At 46.8% G+C, this 24,917-nt stretch overlaps 1 protein-coding gene across 4 annotated transcripts in view; it reads right to left on the bottom strand.

The window, feature by feature from the left end:
* Nucleotides 1-24,917, bottom strand: part of LOC148136889 (paired immunoglobulin-like type 2 receptor beta) — a 41,733-nt gene that overhangs the window by 3,734 nt on the left and 13,082 nt on the right. For 2 of the 4 annotated variants that reach the window (XM_087982760.1, XM_087982761.1), the window contains exons 1-3: nt 20,617-20,802; nt 18,688-19,056; nt 2,460-2,666 (exon numbers count right to left, since the gene is read on the bottom strand). In XM_087982760.1, coding sequence (XP_087838886.1) covers nt 2,460-2,666; nt 18,688-19,056; nt 20,617-20,659 — 619 coding nt within the window. In that variant the 5' untranslated portion in view covers nt 20,660-20,802. Of the gene's footprint in view, nt 1-2,459; nt 2,667-18,687; nt 19,057-20,616; nt 20,803-24,917 lie in introns of those variants that run through there. The other 2 variants (XM_087982759.1, XM_087982762.1) reach the window with 2 other exon arrangements.

Genomic DNA, 24,917 nt, shown 5'->3' with positions numbered 1-24,917 from the left:
GTCCACATCAACCCTCCAAAGAGTAACTCACCCAGACCCATTTCCCTCTGAATGACACACTTAACACTAGGGGCAATTTAGCATGGCCAATTCACCACACCTGCACTGCTTTGGACTGTAGGAGGAAACCCACGCAGACACAGGGAGAATGTGCAAACTCCATACAGACAGTCACCCGAGACTGGAATTGAACCTGAGACGCTGGTGCTATGAGGCTACAGTGCTAGCCACTGAGCCACTGTGCCACCCCAAGTGTTGGAGGTTGAGTTATGACCTTATAGAAATCATGAGGGTCAAGGAGAGGGTAAATAGACAAGGCCTTTTTCCCCTGGGTGGGGGAGTCTGAAACTAGAGAGCAAAGGTTTAAGATGAGAGGGGAAAGATTTAAAAGGGACCTGAGGGGCAATTTTATCAGACCGAGGATGGTGCATGTATGGAATGAGCTACCAGGGGAAGCAGTAGAAGCTGTTACAATTACAGCATTTAAAAGGCATCTGGATGGATACAGAATTAGGAAGGGTTTAGAGGGATATGGGCCAAATGCTGGCAAATGGGACTAGATTAGATTGGGATATCTGGCCAGCATGGACAAGTTGGACCGAAGGGTCTGTTTCCATGCTGTACATCTCTATGTCTCTTGGTCTGTATGACTTCAAGTCTCCATTTCTCCATGACTCTATGATTTTATGACCCTATGTCCTGATGACCCTGTGACCCTATGCCCCTATGCCCCTATGTCTCCATGTCTCTATATGGAGACATGGAGTCTTTATGTCTCCATGTCTCTATATCTCTATGACCCTATGTGTCTATGACCCCATGTCTCTACATCTGTACAATCCTATGTCTCTGTGACACTGTGACACTGTGACACTGTGACACTGTGTCTCTGTGACACTGTGTCTCTGTGACACTGTGTCTCTGTGACACTGTGTCTCTGTGACACTGTGTCTCTGTGACACTGTGTCTCTGTGACACTGTGTCTCTCTGTCTCTGATACAGAGGTAGGTCTGTAAGACACAGAGCCAGGAATGGGTAAGTTAGATTCTTTTGTCCGTTCTCCCTTTCTGCGCCTATCTCACTCTCCACCTCTATCCCATTCTGCCTCTTTCTTCCCTCACTCGCCTTTCTCTCTCTGGAAAGGGAAGGCAGCTCTTTGACTTTGGTAGGCAGCGCAGAAAAGGGCAGTGGGGAGTGGTCATTGGCTAAGCGCCTCGAAAGACATTACCCGACAAAATCGCTCTTCACCTTCTCTCAAAGATGTGTGTCTTTGGCACGCTTCCAACTTCCAAACACATTCCAAGAAGAAACCGAAACTGTTTTGAAAGAGTTCCATTTGGTTTCAGATTCACTGCAGCCTCTGGCCTGTGATTGGCATGTGTTTCAGGGTCAGGTTATCAGAACAGGAGGAGGCCATTCAGCCCCACCAGAGCATACTATCTGCCCTCGCTTTCTCCACAACAAAAAATGCACCAATCCCACTCTTGAAATCTGTGACTGACCGCGGTTTGGTCTGGAAGACATGGCAGAGGGTGGTATGATGCACTGTTCCTGGTCCCTATTCCCCTTTTCAGGAAAGCTTGCTCCTTGACCTTCTTGCCCTTGTGTTGTCCCGAGATGCCATTTTCTCTTTGGGAGGAGAATTTGGGGTTCGGATTGCCACCCACCATGTGGGAAGAGTCTCCCTTGGCAACTTTCCGAAGGGAATCAGATAAGCATTGGCACCTGGGGGGAGGGGGATCAGAGGGGGAACTCATACTAGCACAATGGGCCCAACAGCTTGTGCTGAGAGATGCACAACAAAACCTTTCACTGTACCTCAATCTGACAACATCAATTCAGGCCCGCCCAACCTCTTCCTTTGTGCCCCGCCAACCTCTGAGTAGGCAGTGGGCAATGATGGTGAGAGTTCTCTCTGAGGTAACGGGTGCCCCTATGACCTGTGCCAGGAATGGCTTTCCGATTGGTACATGGGCATCAATGACCTAGCGAGACAGGCACAGTAATAGTGCCAGGTTGGTTGACTCAGAGTATGGGATGGCACCGAGGTGGGGGAGGGGGGGGGGTGGGGTGTGGGTGGGAGGAATCACAGTGAAGCAAGTCACTCCAGGAGCCAAACCTGGTGAGATCTCTATTGGGTCCCCAAAACCAATGGATTCATCTCTCGGAGTTTAAAAATCCCGCCCTCGAGGGGGAAGGGGTCCCTGCCACCCTTACCCGGTCCGGGCAGCACACGTGACTCCAGACCCGTGGCGACGGAGGTTGACTCTTGAGCTGCCCTCTGGGAAAGAGGGGTCGCTCTGTGAGAAGGGAAGGGGGTGCTCCTGTGGAGACGGGAGGAGAATGCCACCTTCATGAGGGCAACTGGGTACTCGTTGGCACCCCATAAGTGATGCCCGGGTCCCTTGGAGGAAATGGCCCATGGCGAGGGGTGTGGGTACTGGGGACGGACTCCTTACCTCGCTGCTGACGTTTTTTCTTGCAGTATACGGTAGCTGCTATCACCATGATAGCAATGAGCACTATCACTACACACGCAATTGCTACAATCCAGGGCAACTTCTGACATTTTCCCATGGTTGTTACCATGGTTGTAGAAGACATTGGTTGCCATGTTGAAACCATGATGGCTTTGACCGTGGATGTGGAAGAATTTGATCGCCGCGCTGAAAACAGAGAGAGGACCACTTTAATGAAAGTAAGATCGGCGCCATACGAATGCCAGGCAATGGCTGTCTCCAACAACTGAACTGTTGCCGTTTGACATTCAGTGGTGTTACCAAAGCTGAATCCCCTCCCACACGATCAACATCCTGGGCGGTGGGGTGGGGTGGGGGGGAGGAGTTACCACTGAGTAGAAACTGAACTGGGAGAAAGTGAGGGCTGCAGACGCTGGAGATCAGAGTTAAAAAAGGCATTGCAGGGAAAGCACAGGGGGTCAGGCAGCATCTGAGGAGCAGGAGATTCGACGTTTCAGGCATTAGCCCTTCATCAGGAATGTGATAAAGGGGCTAATGCCCGAAACGTCGATTCTCTTGCTCCTCGGATGCTGCCTGACCTGCTGTGCTTTCTCACCACCACATGTTTTGACTAGAAACTGAACTGGAAGATTAAAACCCACCACTCCGGCAATTATGCAGTTTATATGACTGTGAATTACCCTCTCTGATGAAGAATCAACTAGACTCGAAATGTTAGCTTGCTCTCTCTCCATGGACGCTGCCTGACTGCTGTGATCTCCAGCATTTGTTGCTTTCAGACTGAATTACCAAAATGGCTAATACTTTCTCTGCTGTCCACCCTAAAAGTATCACACACCAGGCTTCTTTTATGAATAAAAAATAATCTGTTTTAGTATTAACAAGATCAGGACAATATCCAGGCTTGGTCTGACAAGTGGCAAGTAACATTCGTGTTACACACAAATGCCAGGCAATGACCATCTACAATAGGAGACAATCTAACCACTGCCCCTTAGCATTCTATGGTGTTACCATCACTGAATCAACATTATCGTTGACTGGAAAGCTGGTAAGGATCAACCAGACCAGAGCTGTTCAAAACATGTTAAGAAGGTAACTTTTTCTTATTTTGAAAATTAATGTAAAGTGCAGTGTTCCAAATACAATGCGACTGGTCAAATGACTCAACGTTAACCAAAACCCAATTTATGCAAACACTATGGTTAAACTATAACAGAAGAAAGATGAATTTAGAAAACTTGACTTTATTGTAAAGTTTAACAGAATAATAGCTATGGTACCTATTACTAATGAACTGTTCCAATATAGTCACATCCCATAAACACACCCCTTGGCACAAAGGAAAATTCAGAAATCAGATATTCCCACAAGCAATGCCTGCTGTAGGAAGAGAAAGCCCAGTTTCTAGCTGTAATCAAGAGAGGGTGAAAAATAGCTTTAATTTCTTCAAGACCCCAGCAGGTTCTGCTGAATGTAAAAGTTAACAAAAAAGCTCGAAATCTTGGTACTGTGAGAGGTGCCAACATCCATCCAGGCTGCTTCTATTGTTCCAACTTATAAAGAAGCTCAACGGTCTCACAAGCTGCTAATATTACCACAGACTGCTCAGTGCCTCTTGTTCAATCTCTCTCTTAAAAGAAACCAGGACAAAATAACACTTCTTGTAGGCATAGCAGTGTCACAAACTCAACTGGATTCACCACATAAACACTGCGGCTACATGAGCAGGTCAGAAGCTGGGAATACTGCAACAAGTAACTCACCTCCTGACTCTCCAAAGCACAAGTCAAAAGTGTGAGGGAATACTCCCCATTTGCCTGGATGGGTGCAGCTCCAATAACACTCAAGACACTTGACACCATCCAGGGCAAAGCAGCCCGTTTGATTGGCACCACGTCCACAAACATCTACTCCCTCCACCACCAACACTCAGGAGCAGCAGTGTGTGCCATCTACAAGATGCACTGCAGAAATTCACCAAAGATCCTTAATTAACACCTTCCAAACCTGCGACCACTTCATCTAGAAGATCAAGGGCAGCAGATACATGGGAACACCAACCCCATGCAAATTCCTCTCCAAGACCCACACCATCCTGACTGGGTCAAATTCCTGTAACCCCCTCCCGAATGGCATTGTGTGGGTGCCCCTACATCACACAGACTTAATAGCATTGTGGGTCAGCTGACAGCAGGGTGGACTGCGGCGTGTTATGGATCAGGCCAGACCCCCTCCAAACACTTTAAGAAGGTAGCCCATTCCCTAACATGTACTTATTTTAAAGGCAGCTATAAAGTGGATATTCCAGGAGAGATGCAGCTGGTCAAAGCACTCAGTTTTAAGCAAAACAGAATTTATTTACACACTATGGTTGAAACACAAAAAAAAACAGAATTTAGCATAACTTGACTATTTGGAAACGCCAACAAACTCAAAATCGTTACTTAACGAAGGAATTGTTCCAGTCCCCACAAAATCCCAAAAACACACCCCTTGGCAAATGGTGAATTCAAGCACAGGTTCTTACAGGTGGGAGAGATTGCAGAGAGAAGAGTCAGGTAAGAAACATCTGTTGAAGCATGGAAGCCTTTTTCACAGTAACTGCTTCTCTGTTACCAGCTGTTTCCGACTGCCAGCTAAAAAAAAACAATAAACTAGAAATAAAAACCTTAACTGGGACAACTGGCCACTCCCCTGTCATTCTTTAAAGTAGCAATCCAGACACATCGGTATCTCTGCCTTTATGGCCCCATCTTGAAAAAGTCCAAGGACAAAATATCCTTGTTAAAGGGGCAACCATCGTCATGCCTCCCCCTTAAAAAATGAACCATCAATATACAAATTATGGCTTCATTTTGAAACCCCTTAGTCTTACCCTGTGAGTACACTACAATACATGTACATTAACTATAACCACGCAAACATTCTACCTCAGTCTGTTTACTCCTGCCACCGAACACCTCCATTTCTCATCCAAATCTTGACAATGTGTTGGCAATCATGTTTTTTCACCTTGCCACGTGTACAATTTTCAAATTGAATGGTTGCAATAATAAATTCCATCTAAACAGTCTGGAATTTTTGTCCTCAAATTTCTCCAAAAGCTTCAGTGGGTTATCCTCTGTAAACATGATTGTCTCAGGCAAATTGCTGGCAACATAAATGTTGTAACGCCAACACCAAGCTCAAAGTCGCCTTTTCAAATGTCGATATTTCTTCTCGTCATCTTCCTGTAAGAGCACAGTACCGACACCCACATCACTTACATCAATAGCCACCTTGAATGGCTTTGTGTAATTAAGTGTAGCTAACACTGGGGTGGTGATTAACACAGCTCTCAAGCTGTATCCACTGAAACTTCCTACTTTTATTAAGAATTCAGTGTGTGGAGCAGCCACACTACAAAAATTTGGTACAAGTTTCCAATAAAATCTAGTCAATCCCAGGAATCATAGTACTGCTCTCTTGATTGATGGTATGGAAAACCCCCCAATAACCTTTGGTTTTATGTTCTGTGGGGCCATTTGTTGATGTTCGATAATATGGCCTCAGAAGGTGACTTGGGCTTTGGCAAGTTCACTCATGGCCAGGTTTATCACCAAGCCTGCCCCCGCGAAGCCAGTCGAATAATTCTGATAAATGTTGCAAATCTTCCTTCCGTGTGTGACAAAAAAATCACCAGGTCATCAATATATACCACACAATTGGGTAATCCAGAAATGACCAGATTGGTTATTTGAAATGTGGCTAGCATATTTTTCACACTAAATGACATGACTTTAAATTGGTACAGTCCATTCGGCGTAACGAAAGGCAAAATTGTCTTCACTCTTTCGGACAAAGGTACCTGCCAATATCCTCTGAGTAAGCCCAACTTAGAAATAGAAGTTGCTTGTCCCACCTTTTCAATACAGTCTTCCAAATGTGAAATCAGATATGAATCAGACTTTGTAACTGCATTGACTTTGTGATAGCCAACACATCACCATTGGGTACCATCCAGTTTTGGCACCATTATTATGGGTGAGCTCCAGACACTGTAACTCACTTTGATTATGTTGTCTTGGGGCATGAGTTCAATCTCTTTGAACCTCTGCCAAATTTAGAGAGTTAAGTCTCAAAGATGTTGCTTAATCAAAACAGAATTTCATATATCAACATCGTGTATAATTGGGTTAGTACTTCCTAGTTTATTTCCACATATCTCTATGCAATAACAATAACTCTTTTGAGTCTTTGCAAGTTTTCCTCTGGAAGGTAAGTCAATAATTTCTCCAAATTTTTGATAATTTCCTCATTGTCTAATTTAGTTTGAGGAATGTCCAATTCAGAGTCTTCCGAACTTCGTGCTTCCCTCTGTGTTGTAACCAGTAGCACAGTCTCCTTTTGCTTTCCATCCCTGTCAAAATATCTGTTGAGCATATTCACGTGACACACTCTGAGATTTATTTCTGTCGAGTCCTGATCAAATAGTCCACCTCACTCAATCTCCTTTTGACTTGATAAGGTCTATTAAGCTATGCTTTTAAATGTGCACCTGTCACTGGTAGTAACACTGGCACTTTATCTCCAACAGCAAAATTGCGAGTTTTTAATTTCGTGTCTGCTTCCTGTTTTGGCATATGCTGTGATATTTTTAAATGCTGTTGAGCCAGTTCCCTCACTTTATTTAGTTGTTCCTGAAAATTTGACACAGAGACCAAACATATGGTGGCTGAATTCTGACTCACCAATTTCTCCTTAATTATTTTTAGTGGTCCACTCATGCCAAAAAAAAACTAATTCAAATGTTCTGCATTTGGTCGATTCATTTGGTGCATCTCTGATGGCAAAAAGCACAAATGGAATTCCTCTATCCTCATCATCTGGATAGTCTTGACTAGAAGCCCTCAACATGGTCTTTAATGTCTGATGCTCCCTACGATTCCGGATGTTCGCAATGGATTTGAATTATTTTGTTGCTAAGCTGTCCATAAATTCCTTGAATAGTTTTGATGTAAAGTTTGACTTTTGATCGGATTGATATCAAGTGAAAAATTTGAGTAACTCTTAGTATGTATTGGATTGGCCTCTGAAAATCGAGTGGACATATCCATTATTGTTAACAAATATTGATTCCAACTTTTTGCTTTAAGTAGGGGTCCAGTGAAATCAAGTAGGATGCTTGTAACTCATTCCTCAAGTGCAAGAATAGGTATTAAAGATGCCTGCATTTTTCCAATTACCTGACGTGCATGACATGTCGGGCAAAATACAACTACATCCTTGAGCTGTCCAGGCCAGTAAAAATGTTTTTATATTTTAGCTTGAGTTTTTCCTACCCCGAAATGACCTCCTACTGGTAATTTATGCATGACCCACAATACCTCCTTTCTATAACCCACTGGCAATACGACTTGATGAATTTCTGCCCATTTCCCATCTGCCTGAATATGTGATGGTCTCCATTTCCCTCAGTAAGACATCATTTTTATGATAGTTGCACACTGGGATACATCTACAGTCTTCGTCCAAGTATGCTTTTTGATACAATCACTTCAGTTTTTCATCTTTCTCTGAGCTAAAGATATCCATGTTGTCCTCCACCTGTTCCTGTTTCATCTCATCCATCTAATCAACCAGGGTCTCTGATAATTCGACTTCAACTTTCTTATCTGTATTCTTTGATTTATCCTCTTGTTCCAACTGGTGACTTTGTGACCTCGTTACCACACAGTCAGAAAAAAATCCCAGGAGATCTTTCCTGTACTATCTCAGTTGCCTGATTTTCCACTGGCTTTTCAACCACAGTAGGCAGCACTCCTATGTGACCCAGCTATATCGCTAGCAAGGACAAATTATATTCCAGGATTTGAGAATTTTTCCAATCCTGCCACCATGACGGACTCCACTCTTCACTGTAACCTCACTCTACACAATTGAGCACTTCTTGTCTCACCATGAGTTCCACGTATTAGCACTTTTTCTGGCAATAATCCTTTGGAGTTACATATCTCTTCAACTCTCAACATCAAAGATTGACATGATCCCATATCCCTTAATAGTGTAACCTCTTTGCCTGCTGCTCCTGGCCTATGCGAGTGAACCTTACCTTTGCACATAAATGGTTTAAGACAATGTGGCACTTCCTCCTTACCCAACCTCTGACCAGGTTGTACATTCTGATGCAGCTTTCTAGCCCCCACTGTCCTTTCCGTTAACACTCCAACTGAATTCACTGGCTTCTCCTGTTTCCTACATCTGGCTTTTCCAGACTCACTAACACTGTGATTTCACATGGCAGTGAAAACACCAGAGCTGTTTAACTTCTCTTTCCCCTTCATGGGTTTCCTTTTGACCATGTGGTAGGTTACCCTGATGATCTTCACTGAGAGCTACCTTTCCCTTTCCACATGAGGATTTCTCTTTGCCCCAGTTTCTATCCCTCACGGATTCAAATTGATGTTGGAAGCCAAACTTTGATTTATGAACCAACTCATAACCATTTCAGCTGCTAATCTTACCATTTTTACTCTCTGCTCTTCCACAGGGGCTCTCACTACCTCAGGAAGTGAATTTTTGAATCTTCCAAGGTAATTGTCTCTCTAAGAGCATCATAGATTCCCTCCATTTTTAATGCCCTTCTCCACTTCTCAAAATTACTATGTTTGATCCTTTCAAACTCAATATAGGTTTGACCAGGGTCCGTTCCTCGATTCCTAAAACATTGTCTGTCAGTTTCTGGCACAAGTTCATATGCACTTAAGATGGTTTTCTTCACCTCCTCATATCCCAGGTCCCTCCTCTGATAGGGATGTGAATACCTCAGTAGCTCTACCTACCAGCTTTGTTTGGATCAACAAAACCCACATGGTCACTGGCCACTGCATTTGTTTAGCCACCTTCTCAGATGAGATGAAAAAGGCTTCTACATCCTTCTCATCAAATTGAGGCAATGCTTGGATGTATTGAAACAGATCCCCACCAGGCCTTCGGCTCCCAGGGGTTTGCTCATCCTCACTCTCTCCCTCCCTGAGCTTGCCTTTTCCTTTCAAGCTGATTTTCCTGGCTAAGTGCCAATTCACAAAGTTCAATTTCCCTCTCTTTCTCCCTTTCTTCTCTCCCTTTCTCTCTTTCCTCTCACTATTTATCCTTTGGTTCTGTTCGGGTGATGCGTTCGTTTTCTCTTAAGTCAAACTATTCTATTTCCAATCATATTTCATTTCTATTTCTCTTCCTTTGTCTTTTGCCAGTGACTCAAGCTGCTTCATGTTCAACTGGACTTTAGCCATTTCCAAAGATGCTGATGGCATTTCCAGCAAATTTGAAATGCTGAGCCGTTGCTGTAATGTTCTCTCCTTTCCTCATGGATGAAGGCAACTCCAACTTGCTTACCAATTCCAGAAGTTTTCCTTGTTCACCTTTTGTAAAGGTCCCAAAGTCACCTCTTCCACCCCCAAAAAACTCTTAGCGACCGAAAGAGCCATTCCTCCCCCAAGCAGGGTTTAAACCAACCGGATTCAACATCCGGAACAAAAGACAATAACACCTACCACTCACTGCCTTTGAGTCCAACCACCCTAATCCCAAATTGGAACTATCGAATAAATCCTGCCAAGAGTTTGCAATCTGTTATGGACCAGGCCAGACCTCCTCAAAACACTTTAGGAATGGAGCCCAGACCTGAACTTTGTCATATTTTAAAGGTAGATGTGCCGTGGATAGTCCAGGTGTGATGCAGCTGGTCATACTACCCAGCTTGAAGCAAAACAGAATTTATTGAAGCAATACAGAAACAAAAGAGAATTTACAATAACTGCACTATTTGAAAACCCAACTGACTTGAAATCGCAACTTAACGAAGGAGCCTTTCCAATTCCCACAACATCCCAAGAATACTCATTCAGAAAGTAAGGAGGCTTGGAATATAGGGAACCTGTCTGTCTGGATACAGAATTGGCTGGCCCATAGAAGATAGAGGGTGGTGATAGATGGAAAGTATTCAGCCTGGAGCTCGGTGAACAGAGGTGTTCCACAGGGGTCAGTTCTGGGACCTCTGCTCTTTGTGATTTTTATAAATGACTTGGATGGGGAAGTGGAAAGGTGGGTTAGTAAGTTTGCTAATGACACGAAGGTTGGTGGAGTTGTAGATAGTGTGGAGAGCTGTTGTAGGTTGCGATGGGTGGCACGGTGGCTCAGTGGTTAGCACTGCTGCCTCACAGCGCCAGGGATCTTGGGCGACTGTCTGTGTGATGTGTGCACATTCTCCCGTGTCTGCGTGGGTTTCCTCCCACAATCCAAAGATGTGCAGGTTAGGTGAATTGTCCATGCTAAATTGCCTTTGTGCTAAGGGATGTGCAGGTTAGGTGAGTGGGCCATGCTAAACTGCCCATATTGTTCAGGGATGTGTAGGTTAGGTGCATTGGGCAAATAAAGGGCAGTGGAATGGATGTGGGTGGGTTACTCTTTGATCAATGTGGATTTGTTGGGCCAAAGGGCCTGTTTCCACATTTGGGGATGCTAACTCAGTCGGGCATTGACAGGATGCAGAGCTGGGCTGAGAAGTGGCAGATGGAGCTCAACCTGGAAAAGTGTGAAGTCATTCATCTTGGAAGGTTGAATTTGAATGCAGAATACAGGGTTAAAGGCGGAACACTTGGCAGTCTGGACGAATGTCCATGTCCATAGATCCCTCAAAGTTGCCACCCTAGTTGATCGGATTGTTAAGAAGGTGTATATTGTGTTGAGTTTCAATAGCAGGGGATTGAGTTTAAGAGCCACAAGATTACGCTGCAGCTCTATGAAGCCCTGGTTAGACCACACTTAGAATATTGTGTTCAGTTCTGGTTGCCTCATTATATGAGAGATGTGGAAGCTTTAGAGAGGGTGCAGAGGAGATTTACCAGGATGTCGCCTGGACCGGACGGCATGTTCAGATTAGATTACTCACAGTGTGGAAACAGGCCCTTCAGCTCAACAAGTCCATACCGACCCGCTGAAGCACAATCCACCCAGACCCATTCCCCTACATTTACCCCTTCACCTAACACTACGGGCAATTTAATATGGCCAATTCACCTAAGCTGCACATTTTTGGATTGTGGGAGGAAACCGGAGCACCCGGAGGAAACCCACGCAGACACGGGGAGCATGTGCAAACTCCACACAGAGAGTCACCTGAGATGGGAAATGAACCCGGGTCTCTGGCGCTGCGAGGCAGCAGTGCTAACCACTGTGCCACCATGGCGTGCCTTACAAAAACGGTTGAGGGAGCTAGATCTTTTTCAGTGGAGCGAAGAAGGATGAGAGGTGACTTGATAGAGGTGTACAAGATATTGAGAGGCATAGATAGAGTGGACAGCCAGACACTTTTTCCCAAGGCGGGAATGAGGGGGCACAGTTTTAAGGTGATTAGAGGAAGGTTTAGGGGAAATATCAGAGATAGGTTCTTTACTCGGAGCATGGTGGGTGCGTGGAAGGCACTGCCGGCAGAACCAGTAGAGTCAGAGACATTAGGGACATTTAAGTGATTCTTGGATTGGCACATGGAAGATAGTACAATGAAGGGTATGTCGGTTAGTCTGATCTTAGAGTAGGATAAAAGGCAGGCATAACAACGAGGGCCGAAGGGCCTGTACCGTTCTATGTTTTACGATCGACACACCCCTCAGCAAATTCAAACACAGGTTCTTAAAGTCAGGAGAGATTGCAATGAGAAGAGTCAGGCAAGAAACATTTGTTGAAACATGGGACCCTTTTTCACAGTAGCAGTGTCTCTGCTACCAGATGTTTCTGACTGCCTGCTAATAAAAAACAGACGAGAAAACAATCTGAACTGGAAGTACTGGCCACTCCCATGCCCTTGTTTAAAGTAGCCCACTCCAGGCATTTCGGCACGTCTGCCTTTACGACCCCCTTGAAAAAAATCTAAAGACAAAAGAACCTTGTTAAAGGGGCAGCAATGTCACAAGTGGTTCAAGAAGGCAGCTCACCACCACCTTCTCAAGGGGCAATTAGGGATGAGCAATAAATGCTGGACCAGTCAGCAACATCCATGTCCCCAGGGTCAATATAAATACATATTGCTGGATGGCAGCAAACACTACATCGGACAGACAGGCAGCAAACTAGCCACCAGGATACACGAACATCAACTAGTCACCAAAAGGCATGACCCACTGTCACTCGTATCCTGACATACGGATGAAGGAGGACACCATTTTGACTGGGACAACACATCCAGCCTGGGACAGGCTAACAGAGACATGCACGGGAATTCCTAAAGGCCTGGCATTCAAACCGGAACTCCATCAATAAACACATCGATTTGGACCCCATTTATCAACCTCTGAGAATAAGGAAATGATATCATCCAATTTACCAGACCAAGACACATAAAGTTGAACAGAACACCAGTGCTTCGCAGGAGGCTCACTGATGATGTCCAATGAAGGGCTCCGGCCCGAAACATCGATCCTCCTGCTCCTTGGATGCTGCCTGACCTGCTGTGCTTTTCCAGCAACACACTCTCAACTCTGATCTCCAGCATTTGCAGACTTCACTGTCTCCTCACTGATGATGTTACCTAGCATGGTGACGAACCATCTGAGAACAAACCTTCCAGCTCAGCGAGCAAACTTACAACCCGAACCTCACCCTGAGCTACAAATCTTCTCAGAAATCACAAATATGTGTATTTAATGAAAAATTACTGACCTCCCTGTCCACCTGTTCATTGTCAGGTATACCAGACCCTCTGGAAAAGGCTGAGACTTATTCCTGGGAAGGCATCATCTCAAACTGCCAGCAGACACTCCAGAGGGTCATTCAGAAGTCGGCCATGTTGATGTGGGATGGGAGTCACCTGTAGGCCCCAACCAGTCAGTGCATGGAGGGTTCAAATACAAACAGGGACAGTGTTGGATGATCAGCCATGATCCCATTGAACAGCAGAATAGGCCTGAGGGACCGAATGGCCTAACTTGTGCTCCTAACCCTCACCTTCACTCTGACCCTAACTGATATTTCTCCGTTTGTGGTGAAAGAAAGAGTTAACGTTTCCAGTCTGACGTAACTCTTCGGAATTTATGCTCTAAAATAGACGGAAAGGAAATGTTAAACTCTCTCTCTCTCTCTCTCTCTCTCTCTCCAAAGACCTGCTGAGATTTTCCATTGCCTTGCCATTTTTATTTCAGATTCCCCGTGAAAGGACAGGAGGTTGGGAAGGGAGCAACAAGTTGACCATTTCCCAATCACCCTTTTCCCGATCACGATTCCCAGGTGAAGGTGGCACTGGCTAGGCCCCTCCCTAATTGCCTGGGGGGCTGTTGAGAGCCAACCACATGACTGTGGGTCTGGAGTCACGTGTAGGCCAGACTGGGTAAGGATGGCAGTTTCCTTCCGGGATGGACATTAGTTTTCTGACAATTCGATTCATCGCCAACAGGGGACTATTATTTCCAGGTTGTTTAAAAAAAATTGAATTCAAGTTCCACTCTCTGCTCTGGGAAGATTGCAAAGCCAGGTTCCCTGGAACATTACCTGGGTCTCTCTGGACAAACAGCCTGGCACAGTGGCTCAGTGGTTAGCACTACAGCCTCACAGCACCAGCGATCCACGTTCAATTCCAGCCTTGGATGACTGTCTGTGTGGAGTTTGCACGTTCTCCCCGTGTCTGCGTGGGTTTCCTCCAGGTGCTCCGGTTTCCTCCCACAGTCCAAAGATGTGCAGGTCAGGGTGAATTGGCCACGCTAAATTGCCTGTAGTGTTAGATGCATTAGTCAGGGGGAAATGGGTCTGGGTGGGTAACTCTTCGGAGGGTCGGTGTGGACTTGTTGGGCCGAAGGAACTGTTTCCACACTGTAGGGAATCTAATCTAATACCACTCGGCCACCACATTCTCCACACTCCAGGGGCCATTCTTGTAAACACCCTCTGCAGTAATATGGCACACACAGCGGGATACCAGACTTCCTCTGAGGTTTTGTGACACGTTAATAACCCTATCATCCTGAATAGTTTCTTGGTCCGATGGAGCCATTGCATGGTTCCCATGTTGCAGCCTTAACCATTGAGGTGACACTGAGGGCCAGGACACAGGGCAGGTGTTGGAGGGAAGGTTCAAGGGGTTACATAGAACATCAAATATAGAACATTACAGCACAGAACAGGCCTTTCAGCCCTCGATGTTGCGCCAACCTGTGGAACCAATCTGAAGCCCATCTAACCTATACTATTCCATTCTCATCCATATGTCTATCCAATGACCATTTAAATGCCCTTAAAGATGGCGAGTCTACTACTGTTGCAGGCAGGGCATTCCATACCCTCACTACTCTCTGAATAAAGAACTTACCTCTGACATCTGTCCTATATCTATCACCCCTCAATTTAAAGCTATGCCCCCTTATGCTGGCCATCACCATCTGAGGAAAAAGACTCTCTCTGTCCACCCTATCTAACCCTCTGATTATTGCATATGTCTCAATTAAGTCACCTCTCAACCTTCTTCTCTGTAATGAAAACAACCTCAAGTCCCTCAGACCGTCCCCCTATACTGAACAACATCCTGGTAAACCTCCTCTGAACCCTTTCCAAAGCTTCCACATCCTTCCTATAATGCGGTGACCAGAACTGTATGCAAAGCTCCAAGTGTGGCCGCACCACAGTTTTGTACAGCTGCAGCATAACCTCATGGTTCTGAAACTCAATCCTTTTACCAATAAGAGCTAACATACTGTATGCCTTCTTAATAACCTGACCTGCTGCGCTTTTCCAGCAACACATTTCCATTCTTAATAACCCTATCAACCTGGGTGGCAACTTTCAAGGATCTATGTATATGGAGATCTCTCTGCTGATCTCCACTACCAAGAAGCTTACCATTAGCCGAGTACTCTGCATTCCTGTTGTTTCTTCCAAAGTGAATCACCTCACACTTTTCCGCATTAAACTCCATTTGCCACCTCTCAGCCCAGCTCTGCAGCTTATCTATGTCCCTCTGTAACCTAAAACATCTCTCATCACTCCCCACAACTCTACCGACCTTAGTGTCATCTGCAAATTTACTAACCCATCCTTCTATGCCCTCACCCAGGTCATACATAAAAATGACAAACTGCACTGGCCCCAAAACATATCCTTGCAGTAAACCACCAGGAACTAAACTCCAGGATGAATATTTCCCATTAACCACCACACTCTGTCTTCATTCAGCTAGTCAATTTCTGATCCAAACCGCTAAATCACCCTCAATCCCATGCCTCCATATTTTGTGCAATAGCCTACCATGGGGAACCTTATCAAACACCTTACTGAAATCCATATACACCACATCAACCTCTTTATCTCATCCATCTGTTTTGTCACTTCCTCAAAGAACTCAATAAGGTTTGTGAGGCACGACCTACCCTTCACAAAACCATGTTGACTATCTCGAACCAACTTATTTTTTTCAAGATGATTATAAATCCTGTCTCTGATAACCTTTTCCAACACTTTACCCACAACCGAAGTAAGGCTCACTGGTCTATAATTACCAGGGTTGTCTCTACTCCCCTTCTTGGACAAGGGAACGATATTTACTAGCTTCCAGTCTTCTGGCACTATTCCTGTGGACAATGATGACATAAAGATCAAAGCCAAAAGTTCAGCAATCTCCTTCCTGGCTTCCTGGAGAATCCTAGGATAAATCCCATCTGGTCCAGGGATCTTATCGATTTTTACGCTATCCAGAATTGCTAACACTTCCCCTTGTGAACCTCAATCCCATCTAGTCTAGTAGCCTGTATCTCAGTATTCTCCTCAACAACATTGCGTTTTTCCAGTGTGAATGCTGATTAAAAATATTCATTTAGTGCCTCTCCTACCTCCTCGGACTCCATGCATAACTTCCCACTACTATCCTGGACGAGGGGGGATAAAGGGGGTGCAGTGGTAGCTTGGTGCACTGACCTCTACACCGCTGAAGCCAGATGCCAACTCGGAGACACCTCCTCCTACTGCCCCCTCGACCATGACCCCACCCCCCCCCTCACCAAACCATCATCTCCCAGACCATACAGAACCTCATCACCTCAGGTGATCTCCCACCCACAGCTTCCAACCTCATAGCCCGGGAACCCCACACCACCCGATTCTACCTCCTTCCCAAGATCCACAAGCCTGACCACCCTGGCCGACCCATTGTCTCAGCATGCTCCTGCCCCACTGAACTCATCTCTACCTAGCTCGACACTGTCCTATCCCCCCTCGTCCAGGAACTCCCCACATACGTTCGAGACACCACCCACGCCCTCCACCTCCTCCAAGACTTGCATTTCCCCAGCCCCCAATGCCTCATCTTCACCATGGATATCCAATCCCTCTACACCTCCATCTGCCATGACTAGGGCCTCCAAGCCCTCCGTTTCTTCCTCTCCCGACTTTCACAACAATACCCTTCCACTGACACTCTCATTCGTTTGGCTGAACTGGTCCTCACCGTTAACAATTTCTCCTTCGAATCCCCCCACTTCCTCCAGACCAAAGGCATAGCCATGGGCACCCATATGGGCCCTAGCTATGCCTGTCTCTTTGTTGGCTACGTAGAGCAGTTGATCTTCCGTAATTACACTGGCACCACTCCCCACCTCTTCCTCCACTACATTGATGACTGCATTGGCGCCACCTCGTGCTCCCACGAGGAGGTTGAGCAATTCATCAACTTCACCAACACCCTGGCCTTAAATTTACCTGGACCATCTCCGACACCTCCCTCCCCTTCCTGGACCTTTCCATCTCCACTAATGATGACCGACCTGACACCGACATTTTTTACAAACTCACTGACTCCCACAGCTACCTGGATTACACCTCTTCTCACCCTACCTCCTGCGAAAATGCCATCCCGTATTCCCAATACCTCCGCCTCTGCCGTATCTGCTCCCAGGAGGACCAGTTCCACCACAGAACACACCAGATGGCCTCTTTCTTTAGAGACCGCAATTTCCCTTCCCACGTGGTTAAAGATGCCCTCCAACGCATCTCGTCAACATCCTGTACCTCCACCCGCAGACCCCACCCTTCCAACCATATCAAGGACAGAACCCCCCAGTGCTCACCTTCCACCCTACCAACCTTCGCATAAACCAAATCATCCGCCAATATTTCCACCACCTCCAAACAGACCTCACCACCAGGGATATATTTCCCTCCCCACCCCTTTCCGCCTTCCGCAAAGACCATTCCCTCCGTGACTACCTGGTCAGTTCCACGTTCCCAACAACCCACCCTCCCGTCCTGGCACCTTCCCCTGCCACCGCAGGAACTGTAAAACCTGCACCCACACCTCCTCCCTCACCTCCATCTAAGGCCCTAAAGGAGCCTTCCACATCCATCAAAGTTTCACCTGCACATCCACCAATATCATTTATTGTATCTGTTGCTCCCGATGTGGTCTCCTCTACATTGGGGAGACTGGACGCCTCCTAGCAGAGCGCTTCAGGGAACATCTCTGGGACACCGGCACCAATCAACCACACCGCCCTGTGGCCCAACATTTCAACTCCCCCTCCCACTCTGCCGAGGACATGGAGGTACTGGGCCTCCTTTACCACCTGACGCCTGGAGGAAGAACGCCTCATCTTCCGCCTCAGAACACTTCAACCCCAGGGCATCAATGTGGACTTCACCAGTTTCCTCATTTCCCTTTCCCCCACCTCACCCCAGTTCCAAACCTCCAGCTCAGCACGGTCCCCAGCCTGTCTTCCTTTCCACCTATCCACTCCACCCTTCTCTCTGAGCTATCACCTCCAACCCCATCCCCATTCACCTATTGTACTCTATGCTACTTTCTCCCCACCCCCACCCTCCTCTCATTTATCTCTCCACCCTTCAGGCTCTCTGCCTGTATTCCTGATGAAGGGCTTTTGCCCGAAACGTCGATTTTCCTGCTCTTCAGATGCTGCCTGAACTGCTCTGCTTTTCCAGCACCACTAATCCAGAATCTGGTTTCCAGCATCTGCAGTCCTTGTTTTTACCTAGTCTGGAGGAAATCATGGGGATAGGGAGGGATGCAGGCACTGGAGGAGATGTTGGAGATAGGGACGGGTGTGGAGTCTGGAGGAGGTGACGGAGTTAGGGAGGGGTGAGGGAGAGTTTAGTCACCAGAAGATAAACACTAAACCTGAGGCAATGCAGGGGGTATCATACACAAAGTAATACTGAGACTTTAAAGCGATATTACCTCGGACAGTGAGGTAGGTCCCTGGGACGCTTTGCCAGACCGCATAACGATTTCCTGTTATCGCCACCCGACAGAAATAGCGGTTTGTATCCCTTGTTCTCAGCTGCTTTATCCGGATGGTCCCTGTCCTCTCCTTGGCCGGATCGCCCAGGAATTGAATTCGCCTTCGGTATTCAGGGTGAGTGCATCCCTGAGACATATTGAAGATCAATTCCCCGTGAAACTCGTTTCTTCTCCAGGCAATGTCATACCCCCTGGGTTTGTGTGTATCTGGGTAAGTGAATGTACACGGGATCTCGATCGATTCCCCTTCCACACCCTCCAGTCGATCCGGTTGGCTCACTGTGAAACCATCTCCATGGATCAATCCTGAGGGAGAGCGAAACAGCAAACAGTCATTTAGGAATCCCGAATAAATCTCTCCCAGCTGGAGACCAGCCCCCAGGATATCCCCCAGTGACAGAGAGACTCTGTAACTGAGACAGCAAAATGTGACTCACCCCCAGGTATCTGTCACTCTGTATATAAACCACCCTGAATCCCTCAAGTAGAATCCAGACCTTCTTCCAGTCCCTACACCCCTCCCTATCTCTTTCAGCCCTTCAAGCTCCTACACCCCTCCATATCTCTACCACCTCCTCCGACCCCTGCACTCCTCCCGTTTCTCTGTCATTTCCTTCAGCCCCTTAACCCCTCCCTATCTCTGTCACCCCTCCTGCCCATACTCCCCTCCCTATCTTTGTAACCCTCTCCAATCCCTACAATCCTCCCTGTCTCTGTCTCCCCTCCAGCCCCTTACACCCTTCCCTATCTCGGTAAATCCCTCCAGCCCCTACAAGTCTCTGAAATCTCCATGGCGGGGGGGGTTGTGGTGAGGGTGGGTGTCCCTTTGGATGGTCTCAGTCTGCAGTTATAACATCCCCCCAGCAAAACCTCTCCCCCTCCCACAATCTCTCTTTCCTCATGTTCCCCCATAAACCCCTCCCTCTGTCTGATCACTGGGTTAATTCTCTTAAAACCTCCGTTGGACACCTGTCCTTTCACTGGGATGGATCTGTGGACTGCCTCGAGGAGCAGATTTGGGACTGAGTTGAGGAGGAATGTCTTCCCCCAAAGGATTATGAATCTGTGGAATTCCCTGCCCAGTGAAGCAGTTGAGGCTACCTCATTGGATGTTTTTGGATAGATTTTTGAACAGTTAAGGAGTTATGGATTATGGTGAGCAGACGTGTGATTGGTGCTGAGTCCACAAAAAGTTGAGCCATGATCTTATTGAATGGTGGGTCAGGCTAGAGGGGTGGGCTGGTCTACTCCAGCTCCTATTACTGATGTTCTTATAATCAAAGACCACCTCCCAACCCTGTTATAATCTCTTCCAACCTCTTGCGTCGGGCAAAAGATATAAAAGTTTGAATGCAAGAATGTGAAGCTTCTTCCCCGTTGTTATCAGACTTTTGAACAGACCTCCCAAATTTTAATTTTAATCTCTCTCTCTGCCCCTTCTCTGTGACTGTAACACTGCATTCTGCACTCTGTTCTGCTACACTGACACACTCTGTACAGTACAATCTGCCGGTAGAGCACACAGAACAACACTCTTCACTGTAACTCAGGGCATATGACAACAATAAATCAATCCACCAGCCCTGGACACTTTGAGAGCCAGGCACTGCTGTTTGGAACAGTGGCCCGACTCCGCCACAAATTGCCAAGTCGGGATGTGAGTCTCAATTTGCTTCCTTGAGGGGTGTTAGTTTTCTGGTTTTGGAACTTGGTTGTCCAAGGGATTTCGTAATAAGCAGCTGAATGGAAAGGAACCCGTGGTGATTTACCCACAAGACCAGGACGGAATAGCTGGTGAAGGGAAGGACTGAGTCCGAATCAGACGCCAAGTTGGTGACACATTGGAATGAGATTGAATTGACTCACCGACACAGAGAGACAGAAGGAGGAGGTGAGGAGCAGAGCCCATCGCCGTGCCTGCTCTCGCTCTGGTCGTCTGCTTTCAATGATTGCAAGAGAATAATCGTGGGGTTTTATAACACACCCAGTCACTCCACACAGTTAGTTTTGCTTTTGCATCTTCTTGTTCCTCTGCGCTCCAGCCGACTTCAGGAGGAAGTGGTCTCCTCAAGCTGACTGAGGAGAGACGGTTGGAGTTATTTATATCGAGAATTCGAATGCAAAGCAGCGAGGGGAGGGGGATCCAGAGGAGGTTCCTGGGGATGAAGGGCTTGTTGTATGAGGAGCGATTGAAGACACTGGGTCTGCACACGATGGAGTTTAGAAGGATGGCAGGGGAAATCTAATTGAAACTTACAGAATACTGAGCAGCCTGGATAGAGTGGGAGTGGAGAATTGAGCTGAAGGGAGAGGCTGAATAGGCTGGGGAGGTCTTCCCTGGAGCGTCAGAGGCTGAGATTTATAAAATCATGAGAGACATGGATAGGATAAATAGACAAGGTCTTTTCCCTGGGATGAGGGAGTCCAGAACTGGAGGGCATAGGTTTAGTGTGAGAGGGGAAACATATAAAAGGAACCTAAGGGGCAATGTTTTCACACAGAGGGTGGTACGTGTACGGAATGAGTTGCCAGAGGAAATGGTGGAGACTGGTACAATTACAACATTTTTATAAGAGATCTGGATAGGTATATGAATAGGAAGGTTTAAGAGGGTTATGGGCCAGGTGCTGGCAAATGGGACTAGATCAGGTTGGGATATCTGGTCGGCATGGACAAGTTGGACCGAAGGGTCTGTTTCTGTGCCTTCTAAGACACTATGAATAATATTAACTGTTAACTTGCCTTAACCTTTTAAAATATATATTTGTGGGTGACTTGATTATATTGATGAAACAAAGAAAATTTGCCTTTATGAGCACTTTTCCCCATTTTGTTTCACACACTTGCCTTCAGTGGTCAGACCTTTGAGTATATGGACGTTATGTTGATGTTGTACAGGACAGTGGTGAGGTCTCTTCTGGGATACTGTGTACAGTTCTGTTCACCCTGTTAACGGAATATGATTATTGAATTGGACAGGGTTCATATATGATTTACTTTATAAAATCATGAGGGGCATGGATAAGGTGAACAGCAAAGGTCTTTGTTCTGGGGTCAGGGAGTTCAAAACTGGGAGGGGGCAGCATAATGTTCAGGTGAGAGGGGAAAGATTTAGAAGGGACCTGAGGGGCAACATTTTGCCGCAGAGGGTAGTTCATGTGTAAACTGTTGGAGGAAGTGGTGGGTGTAGGTCCATTTGCAGCATTTAAAATCCATTTGGACAGCTCCATGGATAGTAAAGGGTGAGACGCAGGCAAGTAGGACTAGTTTAGTTTGAGAAATTTGGTCGGCATGGACGAGTTGGGCCGAATGGTCTGTTTCGGTGCTGTATGATGCTATGAGAAGCTATTTCCACCATTGGGAGAGACTTGGAGACGAGGGCACAGCCTCAGAGTGAAGCGATAAACTGAAGTGAAGAGGTATTTCTTCAGCCAGAGGGTGGTGACTCTGTGGAACTGATGGCCACAGGGGCTGTGGAGACCAAGACATTGAGTGTCTTTATGACAGAGATAGGGAGGTTCTTGAGTGGTAAAGGGGATCCAGGGTTGTGGAGGGGAAGGCTGGGGAATGGGGTTGAGAAACATATCAGCCAGGATGGAATGACAGAGCGGATGTCATGGGCCGAATGGCCTCATTCTGCTCCTGTCTAGTCTCACAGCATGTCTCTGAACTCACACACTCAGGAGTGATACTCAATAGGACCTTGTCTAGGGTATAGGTTTGCTCGCTGAGCTGTAGGTTTGATATCCAGACATTTCATTACCTGGCTGGGTAACATCATCAGTGGCGACCTCCAAGTGAAGCGAAGCTCTTGTCTCCTGCTTTCTATTTATATGTTTGTCCTGGATGGGGTTCCTGGGGTTTGTGGTGATGTCATTTCCTGTTCGTTTTCTGAGGGATTGGTAGATGGTATCTAGATCTATGTGTTTGTTTATGGCGTTGTGGTTGGAGTGCCAGGCCTCTAGGAATTCTCTGGCATGTCTTGTCTTTCTGAGCACAACAGCCTCAGGGCAGCAGCAAAGGTCAAAACGGGAGCCAACCTGGTGATGACTCGGCTGGGTTGATGTGGTTGAGCTGTTGTCACATCCGTCCAGAGCTCAGTGCTGATCCGATCAGCATTTCGAGCTGAGCTCTACCTATCGCACGTCCATCGTATTGATAGACAGCTGTATGGGAAAATGGGTGTTAGTGTCATCACCCTCCCTTCCCTCAACAGCCTTCCCCTGGCATTCTGTCCTCGCCAATGTCACACATCCGCTGACTCACACTAAACCAAAGGGAAACAACACAAGCCTGTGACTGGTGCCCATTCTCCTCCTCATTCCCCCTCCCCGTACTCCGAGAGGATCTATTCCAAACAGCCCCCTCCCATCTCTCTTCTTCTCCCCTCCCTGCCCCAAGCCCCCCTCCATCTATGGGATGGCAGTCTTTGAGCGACCACATCCCCACACAGCCCTCCATACAGTGAATCTCCAGCACTCCAACCTCAGGAGCAGCTCCTTATGGACAGAGACAAGAACAATACTGTGCTGTCTGTGGGAAGGGGTCAGTCAGGCTCCATTGGTTAAAGGGACAGATTTGCAACAGAGAGTGAAGCCAACAGTGGGGGTTCGATTCCCGCACCATGAAGCTCCCACCTTCTCTGCCTCTCCCCTTGGGTTAAACCACCATCAGTCGCCAGCGCTCCTATGGTCTGGTAAGACTATAGGGACTTCTTCATCTCTCTACAAACTAACTGGCAAATTAATCATTCCAACCTCAGTAAACAAGGAGCCTGTCCATATGACTACTAGATACAGGAGTAGAATGAGGCCATTCAGCCCATCAACTCTGCTCTGCCATTCCATCATGGCTGATATGGTTCTCAATCCCATTCTCCCCGTGACCCTCCATCCCCCCTTACCAATCAGGACCCCATCTCTCTCCATCTTAAAGACACTCAATGACTTGGCCCCCACAGCCCTCTGTGGCCATCAGTTCCACAGAGTCCCCACCCTCTGGCTGAAGAAATTCCTCCTCATCTCAGTCCATCCCTTCACTCCTGAGGCTGTGCCCTTGGGTCCCAGTCTCTCCCACTGGCGGAAATATCTTCTCAGAGACTCATATAGCACGGAAACAGACCCTTCAGTCCAACTCGTCCATGCTGACCACATTTCCCAAACTAACTCATCCCACTTGCCTGCATTTGGCCCACATCCCTCCAAACCTTTCCTATCCATGAGGAGAAAGTGAGGTCTGCAGATGCTGGAGATCAGAGCTGGAAATGTGTTGCTGGAAAAGCGCAGCAGGTCAGGCAGCATCCAGGGAACAGGAGAATCGACGTTTCGGGCATAAGCCCTTCTTCATTCCTGAAGAAGGGCTTATGCCCGAAACGTCGATTCTCCTGTTCACTGGATGCTGCCTGACCTGCTGCGCTTTTCCAGCAACACATTTCCAGCTTGTTCCTATCCATGTCCCTGTCCAAATGTCTTTTTTAAAGGTTTCAACTGTACCAACAGCTACCACTTCCTCTGGCTGTTCATTCCTTGCACAAACCACCCGCTCGCTGTGTGAAAACTTTGTCACTTCAAGTTCCTTTTAAATCTATCCCCTCTCACCTTAACGTTATGCCCTCCGAGGTTTGAACTCCCCTATCCTGGGGAAAAGGCCTTTGCTGTTTACCTTATCCATGCCCCTCATGATTTTATCATGTGAATAATTTCTGCACCCTCTCCAGGTTCATAACCACCTTCCTACAGCAAGGAAACCAGAGTTACACACGGTACTCCAAAAGTGGCCTCACCAATGTCCTGTCCAACTCCAACATGACGTTCCACGTCAATGGTTCAAGCAATGAAGGCAAACAAAATCATAAAAAGTGCTGAGAATTGCAAATTTTTCCTGCTTTATCAAGACGAAAGGTCACCCACAAACATACGTTCCAAAGATAAGGAGCAGCATTCCAAAAGCTAGTGCTTCCAAATAAATCCATTGGACTATAACCTGGTGTTGTGCGATTTGTAACTTTGTCCATCCCAGTCCACCACTGGCTCCTCCACATCAGGTTAATAACTAATTTATTTCAATTCTCTACGCCCACTCTATCCAGGCCTCTCGGTATTCTGCAAGTTTCAATTAGAGCCTCTCCCCCCACCCCCAATCCTTTTAAACTCCATTGAATACAGACC

This window comes from Chiloscyllium plagiosum, unplaced genomic scaffold, assembly GCF_037043375.1.
Source record: "Chiloscyllium plagiosum isolate Xiang-an unplaced genomic scaffold, Cpla_swu_hap1 HiC_scaffold_44, whole genome shotgun sequence".
Lineage (NCBI taxonomy): Eukaryota > Metazoa > Chordata > Chondrichthyes > Orectolobiformes > Hemiscylliidae > Chiloscyllium > Chiloscyllium plagiosum.
Note: the sequence above shows the minus strand (reverse complement) of the source record. Positions and strands in the feature narration are given on the sequence as shown.